Source organism: Lampetra fluviatilis, chromosome 9 (assembly GCF_964198595.1).
Source record: "Lampetra fluviatilis chromosome 9, kcLamFluv1.1, whole genome shotgun sequence".
Lineage (NCBI taxonomy): Eukaryota > Metazoa > Chordata > Hyperoartia > Petromyzontiformes > Petromyzontidae > Lampetra > Lampetra fluviatilis.
Genome location: NC_136283.1, coordinates 8,689,915 through 8,703,021, shown reverse-complemented (window position 1 = coordinate 8,703,021; position 13,107 = coordinate 8,689,915). Strand labels below are relative to the sequence as shown.

Genomic DNA, 13,107 nt, shown 5'->3' with positions numbered 1-13,107 from the left:
TTTGAAACACCCTATATAATCGAGGTTTTTGGGTTAGATTGCGTAAATATATAAATGTGTGGTTAAAACCCGCCACCACCCGACATGCCAAATTGGCATGTTCTGTTTACATGACAACCCTTACTAGTTAGCCGTGTCGGGTGTTGGCGGGTTTTAATGACACATTTATATATTTACGCGATCTAACCCCAGAACCGCTATTATGGATGATTTTGGTCGCGAAAGCCTAAGTTTTAAACTTACCTTGATCTATCATTCCTCTCATGACTCTTTTTTTGAAGTGTTTTGTCAACACCGCCTGGGAGACCTTACCATCGTGTGTCCAAATGCTTCTGCGATCCTTTCCATCTCCAAACATCTTGTGTCATTCAAAATCCCACCCTGCCACTGCTTGCATCTGTTTTTGGCAGTACTAATCCAAATGTCTGCATATCTGCTCTTTACAATCTGTCTGCCGTGATTACTTGTCCATCCAACTCTCAAACCCAGAGCTTCATATATATATTCCCAGCACAGCCAATGCATTGAACATCAGATTCAGAATTTAACATGTATAGCCAAGTACAAGAGACAACACTTGCATACCCAATACAGCATTTGCTATTCAAGGCAATACAATTCTAAATCAAATTCCAATTTGGTATTCTGATTTCAATTCAGTTGTGATTTACCATCTGCTTGTGCAATGATGGCCTCTAAATACACACAAATCATGAAGGATATTACAGTATATTAATTTCCTAAATACAGTAATCTCCGAGATAAGTCATTATCAGTCTCTTGTGTCCAGGAGCCACCACATTTCCTTTGGCTACATCTATCAACAAGCACATGGTTATAATGTGAAGTACGCAATTTACATATGAATGTACAGTTATTTTATTTGGAATTCTAATTAAATACATTCCTTGGAGATTGTCTACCTGGTAAATCAGGTAGACAATCTCTACGTGCATTTCACTTTGTATGGGGAGTGGTGGCACAGTAGTTAAACCCACTGTGCTTCCAACTTAGCAACCCAAGTTCAAATCTCACCCATAGCTAACGTAAGTGGCAAGTGATATCTGAGCCAGTCCTAAGCTACCCTTAGTTAGACTCAGCCTTAAATGACAGTGTCTAAGCATCGGCACAGAGGAGGCAAATGTGGCTATGTGTGGTGTTCGACATGCCATCCTGGCCTAAATAATATCCCGCTAATGGCACTTGTCCTAACAGTTTGTTGAAGGCTATATGGGGGATCTTTGGTTTTGTTTCAGCGTGTGAGAGGTAATAAAATGACAAAATGTAGAACGTCGTTATTGAACTGAATACGGTAGGAGTGTGCCTGATTATGTAAAACAGTACAAATGTGTAGCTAAACTGAGTGTGTGTTTGCACTTGGCTGAACCTAAAAACAAAACAAGGCATGATGCGTCAGCACCCGGACTGGGTTAAAGATGTTGACCAGACATGCGACTGCTCTCTCCAGCAAATTTTGTTCTCTGCCGGTTGTAAAAAATGTGTTTGCTGACATAAATCAGCCATTTGTATATGTATTTGGGATCTTTATCTTTTTATATGTGATCATCTTTGTACTCGTGTGTACAGAAGTCTGTTTATACCTCCTTGTTTGTGTCAGTGTGTACTTGCATCCACTGGCGAAGCCAGTGGTGGGGGTGGCACGTGACCCCCAATGATCTAATCGAAATCCCTAATTTCGATTGGATCATTGGGGTTTATTAGTAATAAATCGGAATTTTGCGACCCCCCACTGCCACTGGGTAGCATATTATTAAGTGCCAAGGACTCTATGAGATGATAGGACAATATTCTGAGTCCATAATTGGCAATAAGTAACGGCAAAACAGTTATAAGTGACTCACAGAATTGTGCGCAGTTGCGTATACAGTACACGACTTCCCTGAAGGCATTCACTTTCAGCGAGCGCTATGCCGATCACCCACGGTTCGAATTCGACCCTTGATCGATGGCTGCGCCATCGTCGCACACGCGTCGAATAAAAATCAAGGGACAAGTCCTTACTTACTAACAACTCCAATCATTTTGCATTGCTGGAGGGGTTGACCCCCCATCTGAAAATCTTGGCTCCGCCATTGCTTGCATCTGCATTTATGGGGCATGCTGCTGCTGTACTGATTCACACACATAAATATACAACTCCGGTAACCTGGGTATATTTCCTAGCCATGCAAAAGACCGACAACAATTGGTGTCTGAATGTGACTCAGAGAGCCCCCCCCCCCGCCACCGCCCCTCACCTGATCTACCGAACCTAAAATAATTACACTACATGGTGACAAAGGGGAGACAAAAGTATCAGGGTGTGAACTGGACTGGCCTCATTACCCCCTCCCTTGTACCATGCCAGCCTTAATAATTGCTCACTAACAGCACTTGCCCGAGCAGTTCCGTACGGCTAAACAGGAGTGTGTGTGTGCGAGTGCATGTATTTGTATGGCGTTGCACCTAGCATGGCACGCGTGCCATGGTGCTTGTGTAAGGAACCAGAGCAAAAATTTCAAAGGTGCACCTAGCGTGGCACAAGCACCATGGTGATGTCACCGCCACTTAGTGGTGAACGGCGGTTGTTGTCTTTGTTGTTGTTGCACCACCACTCACCGTACACGGTGACAGTGGCGGTGGAGCTCCGGCGCTTGGCCACGAGGTTCTTGGCCACGCACGTGTAGTTGGCGCTGTCCGACAGTCGTGCCTGCTTAATGATCAGGTTGTGGTCCACCGTGATGTAGAAGTTTGAGTCCTCCTCCGGGTCGATGAGTTCCTTGTCTTTCATCCACTCCACCTGGAACGAGATGTTTATTCATTCATCTTCACGACCATTCTTCATGCTCAAGACCAAAGGTTTACTTTCAACATGTAACCAAACTGTAGTCTCCGTCGACATGTAGAACAAAAAAAGTCAACATAAAGGTATTGCAAATGACAATAACAAAATATTGAATTTTGAATGTAATACCCTAAGTTAACGTAATGTGTTACCTGTGCTTAAACCAGGCCTGTATGCAGGAGGCTGAAACATTTTACTTTTGACTTGAGAAGGATCCCACCCCAAAAATATTTAATATATTTAACGTGTTTCTCTTTATGGTAACCACTCTCTCCTTCAACCATGACAGTACATGTCAGGGACATTTTATTCGCAGAATCAGCAAAAAAAATCCTATATCTTAAACCAATGCTACGACATATGAACAAGCCAGTGTCGAAGTAGAATGTATCTTAACAGGAAATGTACAATACAACTACATTTTATCTTTCGGATATAGTACCTGTTTGTGAGGTTAACATATGTAATGGGCAGTCAACATTTTTCTATTGAAATACTCATAACTGCGTTATGTCATTCAGCATGATGTCCACCGTTTCACTCCACAATTGGTTGGGGGCTTCCTCAGTAGCACAATCACAAGAGCCTGCCTATAGTAATAGGTTTTTACCCTTTCAACTGGTACAAAAACTGACACCTTTATACAAGGCATCATGTTTGCAATAACCACAACACAAGCAGTCAAAATGCAAACAAAAAGAAACAACTTTGATGATGATAATGATATGCACTGTCCTTGAAGTTGATTGGTCCACATCCGAGACAGCTTTTTTTAGAGCCTAGTCTCCATTGGTGTTGGACCAGATGACGCCAAAAGGCGTACAACTCAAAGACAGCACACTATCAGAGTATTGAGAGCTCGGGGTAAGCATTTACACTATAAGAGCCTACCTAGTACTATGACTCTTGCATCTACCTACTGTTGATAGTACCTACTGGAGCATCTTGACATGCAATATTTTGCTATCTAAGCGTGTTGGATCCAAGAAAACGTGGATTGAGTTTGGTCTGCTTGATAGGATATTTTTGATCATGATTCAATGTCATTCTAGTTCGACCAGATCCAAATCGTGCACCTCTATTTGCAACATAAGCATAGGTGCAACAATGAGCCTGATGCAAGCTTTGTGCAAAATGTCAATGCCTAATGAGGTGAAAATGAATGTTTCAGGAGGCTGCATAGCATCTGCACATGTGGCATAGTATTGACTGGTGTAAACAACCAGCGCACCATCTTTAGTCAGCACACATTCTCAAACCACCTTCTGTGCACTTATGGTAACCTGCAGTAACCTGGCAACCGACGGTATATATATTAAGTTAATACGTGTCACACCCCCTATGCATATGTATGTGCAAAGATGTATACCTTCATGAGATTGCCATGGTACAAACATTTTGCATACGTTAATGTAAATGCGTCCATGGTTTAAGATATAACGCTGGGAGTCTGCACTATAAGTGATGAATGTGCAATTTTCATATATTGCATGGGGGGAGAGGACAGTGGCACACTGCGCTACAAACCATGTGATCTAAATTCAACACCTGGTCACGGTTAACATTGGTGGTGAGGGATATACGAACTGGTTCTGCGCTCCCACTTCACCACCCGACACTGACCAGCATGGCCAAGTGCTGTACGGTCAAATCAGCTCTCAGGACAAAATGTTATGGGAAGGCCTCCGATTAGCATGGTTGGCTACGTATGGTGCGAAAGAAATTGAACATACATGCATCCAGCAATGGATTGGGCAAAGGACTGAAAATTAATAAATATATGCTTATATATACTAAGATACATTTTCTACAGAGAAAGTCAGATTGTATATTACATAACAGCACGCATAACCCTATTGCCGTACGATATCAGGCATTTTTTTTTACAAAAATGCAATATTATTTCTACTTTCATGTACAGAAATACATTTATAATTTACACGTGTATAACATGCAGGGCTAATTTATGTTCTTCTGGTGCACATTGAAGAATTCTGCATGTTTTGCATTGGGAATTATGCCATGCTGCCTTGTGCAAGCAGCTTATAGCCGTAAGCTGATGGATACAGCAGTTGTATTTGAATGAGAATGGTTGCTGAGACACACATCCAACGTAAGGTAAATGAAATAAACCAAAAAGTATTTGCATATTGATTTAAGTGTTTGCTGCATATTGATGGTGTGTGTGGACATGTAAGAAATAACGCTTTCATTATTATATATATTTTAGAGGAAACCTGTTAAAATAAATGTAATGTCCAAATTCTGTGGATGCATAATTCGCACACATAGCATGCTAAGCCCCAGTCTCAATCACCCAAAACCTGCCGCTCAAAAAACACGTTACTTGTGACTAAAATGTGAAACACAAGCAAATCTCTTGCCGGTGACAAAATTATCACTTCAAGCATTGGTTGACAGCCAAGCAGACCAAATTAAATAAATAAATTGAATACAAATATCCCTGCTGGATTCCACAAACTCATGCCAGAGAGCCCTGGGGTCTTCAGGATAATTTAATGTGCTTCGCCTCTACTTAACAACATCATCACAAATGACAGCTCCATGTTTTAGAATCATGGGCTTTTTATATTTAAAAAAATCAAGAGTTGTAAAAAATTCCTCACCACAAAGAGTACATGAACTTGACATTAGCTTGCATAAACAGAGAGTATCCACAGCTCACCAGTGGCAAATGTATGCACTCAATATGGCCACGTGAAATGCTATAAATATCCCTCGATGGCGAGATTGCTTTTAGGATACCACAAATAAGCAATCGTTAACATCACCCAAGGATCCTCGCAGTGGGTACGCGAATGAAGAGCTCAAAAGCTAAAAGTGATCATTGCTGAGAAGGCCTTCATGATGGTGTCACAATTCCTGGATCAAAAGTGGCTCAGCCAGGAGGTATCGAGCACAGGAGGGGGTGGGAGGGCATTTAAGCAGCATATGGCTTTTCCTCTTTTCGAGTGTTAAGTGATTAGATTCGGCCTGTGGGCCATGCAGACACAATGCACATGACATTGCTATAAATTACATGCGTCTATAAAACACTGCGTCGGTGCAACGATAAACAGTTATTACCGCAACACAGTTCACTGCATCTAACCATCGTTATGTTTAGTACAAGATGAATAGAGGTGACATAAGGAAGAATTCAGGCAGCAATGGCTTTCAGCTTGTAACCGGATGACTTAGTTTGTCTTTTTACATCCTAGGCAACCTGCTGATTACAATAATTGGGCAGAAAATTACAGGAATATATTAAGTTCACTGGAGCATCACAAATTTAATAGTCGTTAACCTACTTGCAACATGCAGAATAAAGGCAATTAAGCTGCACTGTAATATACAACTCGCTAATTTGCATTTGCTGCCGCTGCTTTGTTAATTGCTGCGAGGATATAAATAATACGCTTAACCGTCAACGCTAAGGCGTCTTTACAGGAAATCATTTTTGGTTCAAATTAATTGTCAGCAGATGCAGAGGGAATCACAGTTATATTTCAATCGCTGACGCTTCTCGGCCACTCATGTGATGCTGATTCTCACCTCGGCAGGTGGGATAGCTTCAGGAGGTCGGCAGTGCAACAGGACTTCATGATTTAGGGGAACATCTTTTCCCAAGGGCTCCTGTTCAAAGTTCTTTCGTAGATCTGCCAGAGAGATGAATAAAAAGACACAGGGTCATCTATTATTTTGGAGAAATATTTGGCTGTCTCACAAAGTGAATTAATTCGAACTGATGTATTTCAAGGGTTTCATTGTTTTTTTGTTTCCCATCATTTATTTCCCCCCCAACACGGGGATGACCTATGACCAGACACTGCAGCAACGAATATGAAAACGGAAATGTGTATTTATAATCTATATTAAATATGAACTCTAATACATTAGCTTTCCTGAGACATTCCCTTATTGCTCTAACAGAGGCAGTTACAGAATTCAGTGGCAGTAGATAATTGCTAATATTTGCAGTTAACATTTTTTTCAAACAAATACAATTATTCGAAAATAAATGTTATCTATAGGAAAAAATATATATGTTTCCCAATCAATCCTTTTTCATAAGAATGAGCATGAAAAACAGTTTCCACTCCAAACATTACCACAGCCAGCTTGTACTTTGCATGGCATGATGTTCTATTCATTACGCTCTTGTTTCAATACAATTGCACACTTAAACTTTACAAAGCAACAAATCAGATATTGTAGCACAAAGATTTAATTCGGTAATATTTAGAAATTTGAATACAATAATACACAACATGTAAAATGTAACTACTCAGTCGCCTGTAATAATGTATATTATATAATGCAGACTGAGCTGTGTCACTCACGTGCTACTTTGACAAAGGCCTTTCTGCTCTTGGTTGTCCCTGATGCACTCCAGGCAACACACTGACACCAGAAATCTTCGAGACGATAGGGATCTTCCACCTGCTGCCTTGACACATTCGTGTGGACCTCTCGCACTACCTGTCCTGCATGGTCATACAAGTGCATCACAAACAGCACAATGAAGGACAACACCCAATAATGCAACATTGTCTGTGCGATGACTGTCCGTGAAAATGTATGTGCTATATATCCGAGCTATTTACCTGCTATTTTTGGTTATTAAATGTTCATCATAAAATCTATGTTTTTATTTATACTTATTCATGATAAATAAATTGCTCTGATATGAACCCACTTGGGTATATACATATACAAGAATCAACAAATTGAAGTTCGCATATTTTATACGCACAAGGGTGTGCCTAACAATCTCATTAAAGCACATTCACCCACTAGGCTATGTTTTAATTTTTGTTCAAATGTTAATGACCTTAATCTAATGGCTATATTTTTAAGAGGCGTATCTCATTTCAAAACATTTTGGTAAAATTTAAAATAGGTCTGAATGTTCTTACACTTTTGGCAACCCTTGATCCTATAAAAATAGCATATTACGTTACACTTTACAACTAAAATGCATACTTGGCAAAGCAGAGGTGACATTGTACCACCCATATGAGTTGTATATTTTGAATGTCAGAGAATGGCTCCAGAAGATGATATCACAGAACTACAAATGCTTCATAAGTCTTTCAATATAACGCTCTTACCTAATACTCGATCACACTCCCCTTCAAAGAGGTGCACACCGCATGGCATAGATCTAATATATGTTGGGCTTCAGAGGTGGATTAGGTTAAGCAAAAAAAACAAATGCATTCATTCACTCATGACTGGGCTGAGAACATCAACTCAATGGATGTGAATCTGGTTTAATCACGAGTGGATGGCCATATTTAAAGAGGACTTTAGTGATACCTACTCTGTGCTCTGAAACAGACATCAAGCAGCTTAAGCCAACCAGCCACCTCATTGCAAGTGTTCTTTCTTCAGTATACCATTGATTTTCAGTCACAAGCAGTGTCTCGTTGCTATGTCTGTACGTGCTTCAGGAAAGTATTTATAAGAAAGCAAGAGTTTTTTTTGCGTGTGTTTTATAAGTCCTATGGCTTTCATCTATCCCCTCTCTCAAACAAAACATCACTGTACAGCACAAAGGCGTAGTTTATCACACAATTCCAAACAAGCCTCATTTTTGTGTGTGAAGGATCAATACAATCATTAAATATTATACATTACTAGCCTTTTGTTCGTCCAAGGACAGGTGTATTGCAGTAAATCTGAAACTTGCAAGCGAAAAGCAGACCGCGACGTGATATTCATTGCGTCAATGCGTGTGCAAATTGTAAGGGCGCGGTGACACAGACCTATTTCATTTTAAGGTTATAATCCCTTGTTCATCATGACGTCCTTTTTACTTTGATGTCTCAACAGCGTTACGGAGATCGCGTGACGTGAGGGTTCTGCCTTTGTAGTGAGGGTTGTGAGTTGACGCCGAGGAGGGGGGAGGAGGCGCCTCGCCCCCCCATGTGGAGTGACGTCAGCCTCTAATTATTATTAATGGTGGGGGGGGTGTCCATTTGGAGGATGTCACCTGTTCATGATTATTGAGGGGGGCTGTTCGATGTGGAGTGACATCACCTGTTCATGACTATTGAGGGGGGCTGTTCGATGTGGAGTGACATCACCTGTTCATGACTATTGAGGGGGGCTGTTCGATGTGGAGTGACGTCACCTGCTCATGATTATTAATGAGGGGGGTTCTCCATGCATGGTGAGGTCACCCGCTCATCATTATTAATGAGGGGGGCTGTTCGATGTGGAGTGCCGTCACTTGCTCATGATTATGAGTGAGGGGGGGAACTACTCCATATTGAGTGACATCACTCGCTCATGATTATGAATGAGGGGTGGGGGGGTGTCCATTTGGAGGACGTCACCTGCTCATGAATATTAATGAGAGGGGATGGTCGATGTGGAGTGACGTCATGAGCGTTAATTACATTCCTGGGTGATTATAGTCGTTATAACCGATTTGTTTTCAATCTTCTAGACAAATCATCGTATATATAATTTCTTTACCTTAATATATTGATGCATCTCATAACCAATATGTGAGACTACATTATTTGTAAAAAAAAAAAATCGTAAATGCTACTTATATAACAAAATATAATGCAACATTAGCACAACAACATAGATGCAAATAACAATACCTGAAAAATACAAAATATACGTCATGGTTATACATTTAGAATATTATTTACTCACATTACTAGCTTCTGCATACTATACTGGCTTAGGGAAATGCTATAATGTTCTTGACTAGTTTTAAACAGTTACATTTCTACCACGGTGTACTAATATGGTTTAATAAGACTTCCTGGTGATCTTTTCATCGTAAAAATGCAAAAGCTACGTTGCCACATCCAATTCTAGAACGCCTTTGGAGAAATGAAGGTGAAAGAGCAAGTTATTATCTCCACTGGATATAACTGTGGGGTACATATATCTCTGCAAAGGTAGGGGCTAAGTTTTATTTAAAGGACAGTACCATGCCTGATCTTTGCTCTGCTTGGTGGGTCATTTCATCCTCTCATTTAATCAGCTTGTGGACACATAGCATAAGCCTGTTTCCTGGCCACCAGGTACCAGATAATAGAATCCCACAGAAGGTCATTGAGGGTCCGAGTGCTTTGAAAAGCTCTTGGGAAACTTCAACATAAGGATTAATGTCAGACAGTAAAAGAAAATGAATTCCCTTCCACTGCAAGTAATAAAGACATGATACTGCAGCATTAAAACTGCAATTTGAACTCACGGTTTGCAAAGAATTACATTGTAAATTTGTAACAATTATTGGCAATTACTCTTGCAATTTGGATTTTATACTTTGCTACAAGATGTTGCACCTTTAACAGTGAAATGACATAGTCACATGTAATTTCTTCAGCACCTCAAATGATTCTTAAAGGGATTCATTGATAGGTATACTTATAATTATCTAATTTTATAAATAAAAAAGTATGACAAATAGTTATATGGAATATCCCAATCTCTTTTGCCATGGCCAATATATTAACATCCTTCTCCATAAAGCAATTGGTGTACTTGTCATTGACATGGCAGATTGCCTCTCTGCCAAGTGACATGCTTATGATTAAAGAGCTTTATTTATGGCAATGCTATGTTGGAGCCATCATTACTATGAATATCAGTAGGTCATTGTGTGCTGGGTCAAAACACAATTGTACTGAATATCGAAACTGTTACTTAATGCCAATATATATGTATAATTATACATATCATGTCTTTTTTCCTGGGTTAAAGCCTCACAAGCAGAAGTTACAATAAACTTTTAACTGCTGAACCAAAACTATCTAAACATGAATCACATATACCAGCTAGTGGAATTGTCAAGTTTGTGACACATAGTCCTTGACTTTCCTTAAAATAGTGCTGGTGGGTCCATAGCACCTGACAACCTGATCAACAATATGCTGAAAGTGGAAAATTCTGATTTAAAACGAGCAAAATTCCTAGGTGTGCTGAGACCATCTGGCACAAAAAGATGTATGCAGCTGTATGTTCTCTACAGAATATGAATTCTCGTAATAATATTTTTACAAAAAAAATACTTTTACATTTTCCTACACATGTTGACTCATATTCTTTAATTGAATGCCATACTAAATGCCCATAAGCCATTTTTTTTATACTGTAGTTGATTACCCATGTAGGTGGCAATGCGATATATATGTATTATCATGAAATGCGTGATGGAACTTCTGCTGAGATTCAGGTTATAAATATGACGAAGTTAAGGAAATGTAATTGGTCTTCTAAAAAGAAATGTGAAAACATACTATACATATTTGAATGAACAATGGCTTTTACAAGATATGGCTTGCCTAAAAGGCATCATATGAATCATTATCATTGTATGAAATAGACATAATTTTTCATGAATAGGGTGCGAGGTAGCATTTGCAAGTGACTACGACAGCAGGGAGCCATTATAAGAATGAAAGATTGAAATTATGCGAGGCCCACATTTGCCACGTTTTGGAGATTGGTGCACCCATTCAAGCAGTGTCCGTGGCCTTAGCTTGGAAATCATGAAATCAATATCGTTGGCATATTATTCACGAACCTTTTCATGTGTGTTAACATCATGAACAAGTAAATACTGAAAGTGTGAAAAAAGTTCCAATGGAATATGTGGTCCCTCTTGCCTGTGCGCACAAAAAAGAGAAAAAAATCTGGACTCAGGTTGTGTTCATCCTAATGCTGTTACTCTATGATCCACACAGCAGCCGCTGGGGAGTTAGAAATGTCACAGGAATGAGGACACACCAATATCATGTCCACCATGAGTGTTTGCCGTGGGCATCATCGGCTACTGCGGTGGTTTAGAGTCCGTAAGTAGAGCACTCAAAAAGATGGGCAACACACGCCCAGCCTTTGTGTAGTATTCAAAAAACCATCAGCAACTACTGACGAGCTGATACGTTGGCCTCTTGTCTTCACCATCAAAATAAATTTGACCGACTGACAAGCAGCAGCAGTTGTACTCGTTTTATTTACCCTGGAATGATAATGGACTCCGGCTGTCCTGTAAGCTTGTATTTATCGTGCTGGTTGTACCATGCTGATGCATGACCTTGCCATACGGAACTTGGCCATGTTTAGTTGTTTTTTTATTGTTTTGTTCATGTTTTTTTTACTTTGCTGTAACGATATCTCTGTGGTGTAACCATCGACAATGCACATTTTATCCCCAATGGGTTTTACCTGCAGCAAATAAAACCGAAACCCATAAAGTAACTTTCTGCGAATAATAATGCAGTACCATAGAAATGTAATTTAACAAAAAAATGTATACTGAAATACAAATGCAACAAAATATCCAAAGCTCATTAAGGAACTGGACAAACATCAAAAAGTAGTACCCTCCTGAAAATGAGTCAAGAGACTCGAGGTTTTTTTCCTGGTTAATTAAGTGAATAATCGCAGCAGCAACACCACCATATAATTTCTCAAGCACATTCTCCTTTTTTTTATTCCATTCATTTTACCTGTGATCTCACTGAGGTGTTCTTGAGTGTAAAGGGCCTTCTGGTGGAGCCACTCCCCATTGCACTTGAAGTAGATTTGTGTGGCTGGGGAGGCTGAGCAGTCGAGCGTCACCGGCTTGTTCTGCACTATGAAGCCGTCATTGGGTTCTGTCAGAAAGATGGGCAGGGGCTCCGCCAGTGCAGAGGGACGGGAATATGCAGCCGCTGCTCTGTTCTCCAAACTGTCATCTGGAGGGAGAAGGGAAGAGAGGCCAAGCAATTGCACTACGATGTCTTGTCTACATCAGATCCTTGAGCCACTGGCCCAACAGTGATTCATCGGCACCATTCAAGAGTGGTAAATGCAAACAATGATTCCCTCAAGATCAGAAATGTGCATGACTGCAAGACCACAGCAAGGTTGCTTTTTATGAGATATTTTTTTATTTTGTTAAATAAGGGTGCTGTCGTATATTTGATAGACAATATTAATTTGAAGAAATTAGATATGCCAATGTAACGTGAAACATTTATGCATTATGAAAATGAATATTGGCTGTGTATATGCAACAGACAGTATGTATGTATGCTAAGACTTACGTCTATTGTGGAAACTGCCCATAGTAGATACTTGCAGCATTTGCCAGCCCAGGTGGTATTGACCAACCTCCTTTGCTCATGGACTATGGGAATTGTCTACAAAAGTTTTTTTTTAAGTAAGCCAACAGGAACTGCACGCGATAAAAATGTGTTGTTTTCAACATATCTAAAATATGTAATTATTATTGTCAGTTTTGGATA

At 40.0% G+C, this 13,107-nt stretch overlaps 1 protein-coding gene across 3 annotated transcripts in view; it reads right to left on the bottom strand.

Moving 5' to 3' along the window:
* The window catches only part of LOC144934185 (netrin receptor UNC5C-like), a 101,600-nt gene that overhangs the window by 36,563 nt on the left and 51,930 nt on the right, over window positions 1-13,107 (bottom strand). For all 3 annotated transcript variants that reach the window (XM_078859747.1, XM_078859749.1, XM_078859748.1), the window contains 4 exons: window positions 12,328-12,555; window positions 7,189-7,332; window positions 6,401-6,504; window positions 2,620-2,800 (listed from right to left, as the gene is read on the bottom strand). In XM_078859747.1, coding sequence (XP_078715873.1) covers window positions 2,620-2,800; window positions 6,401-6,504; window positions 7,189-7,332; window positions 12,328-12,555 — 657 coding nt within the window. The remainder of the gene's footprint in view (window positions 1-2,619; window positions 2,801-6,400; window positions 6,505-7,188; window positions 7,333-12,327; window positions 12,556-13,107) is intronic.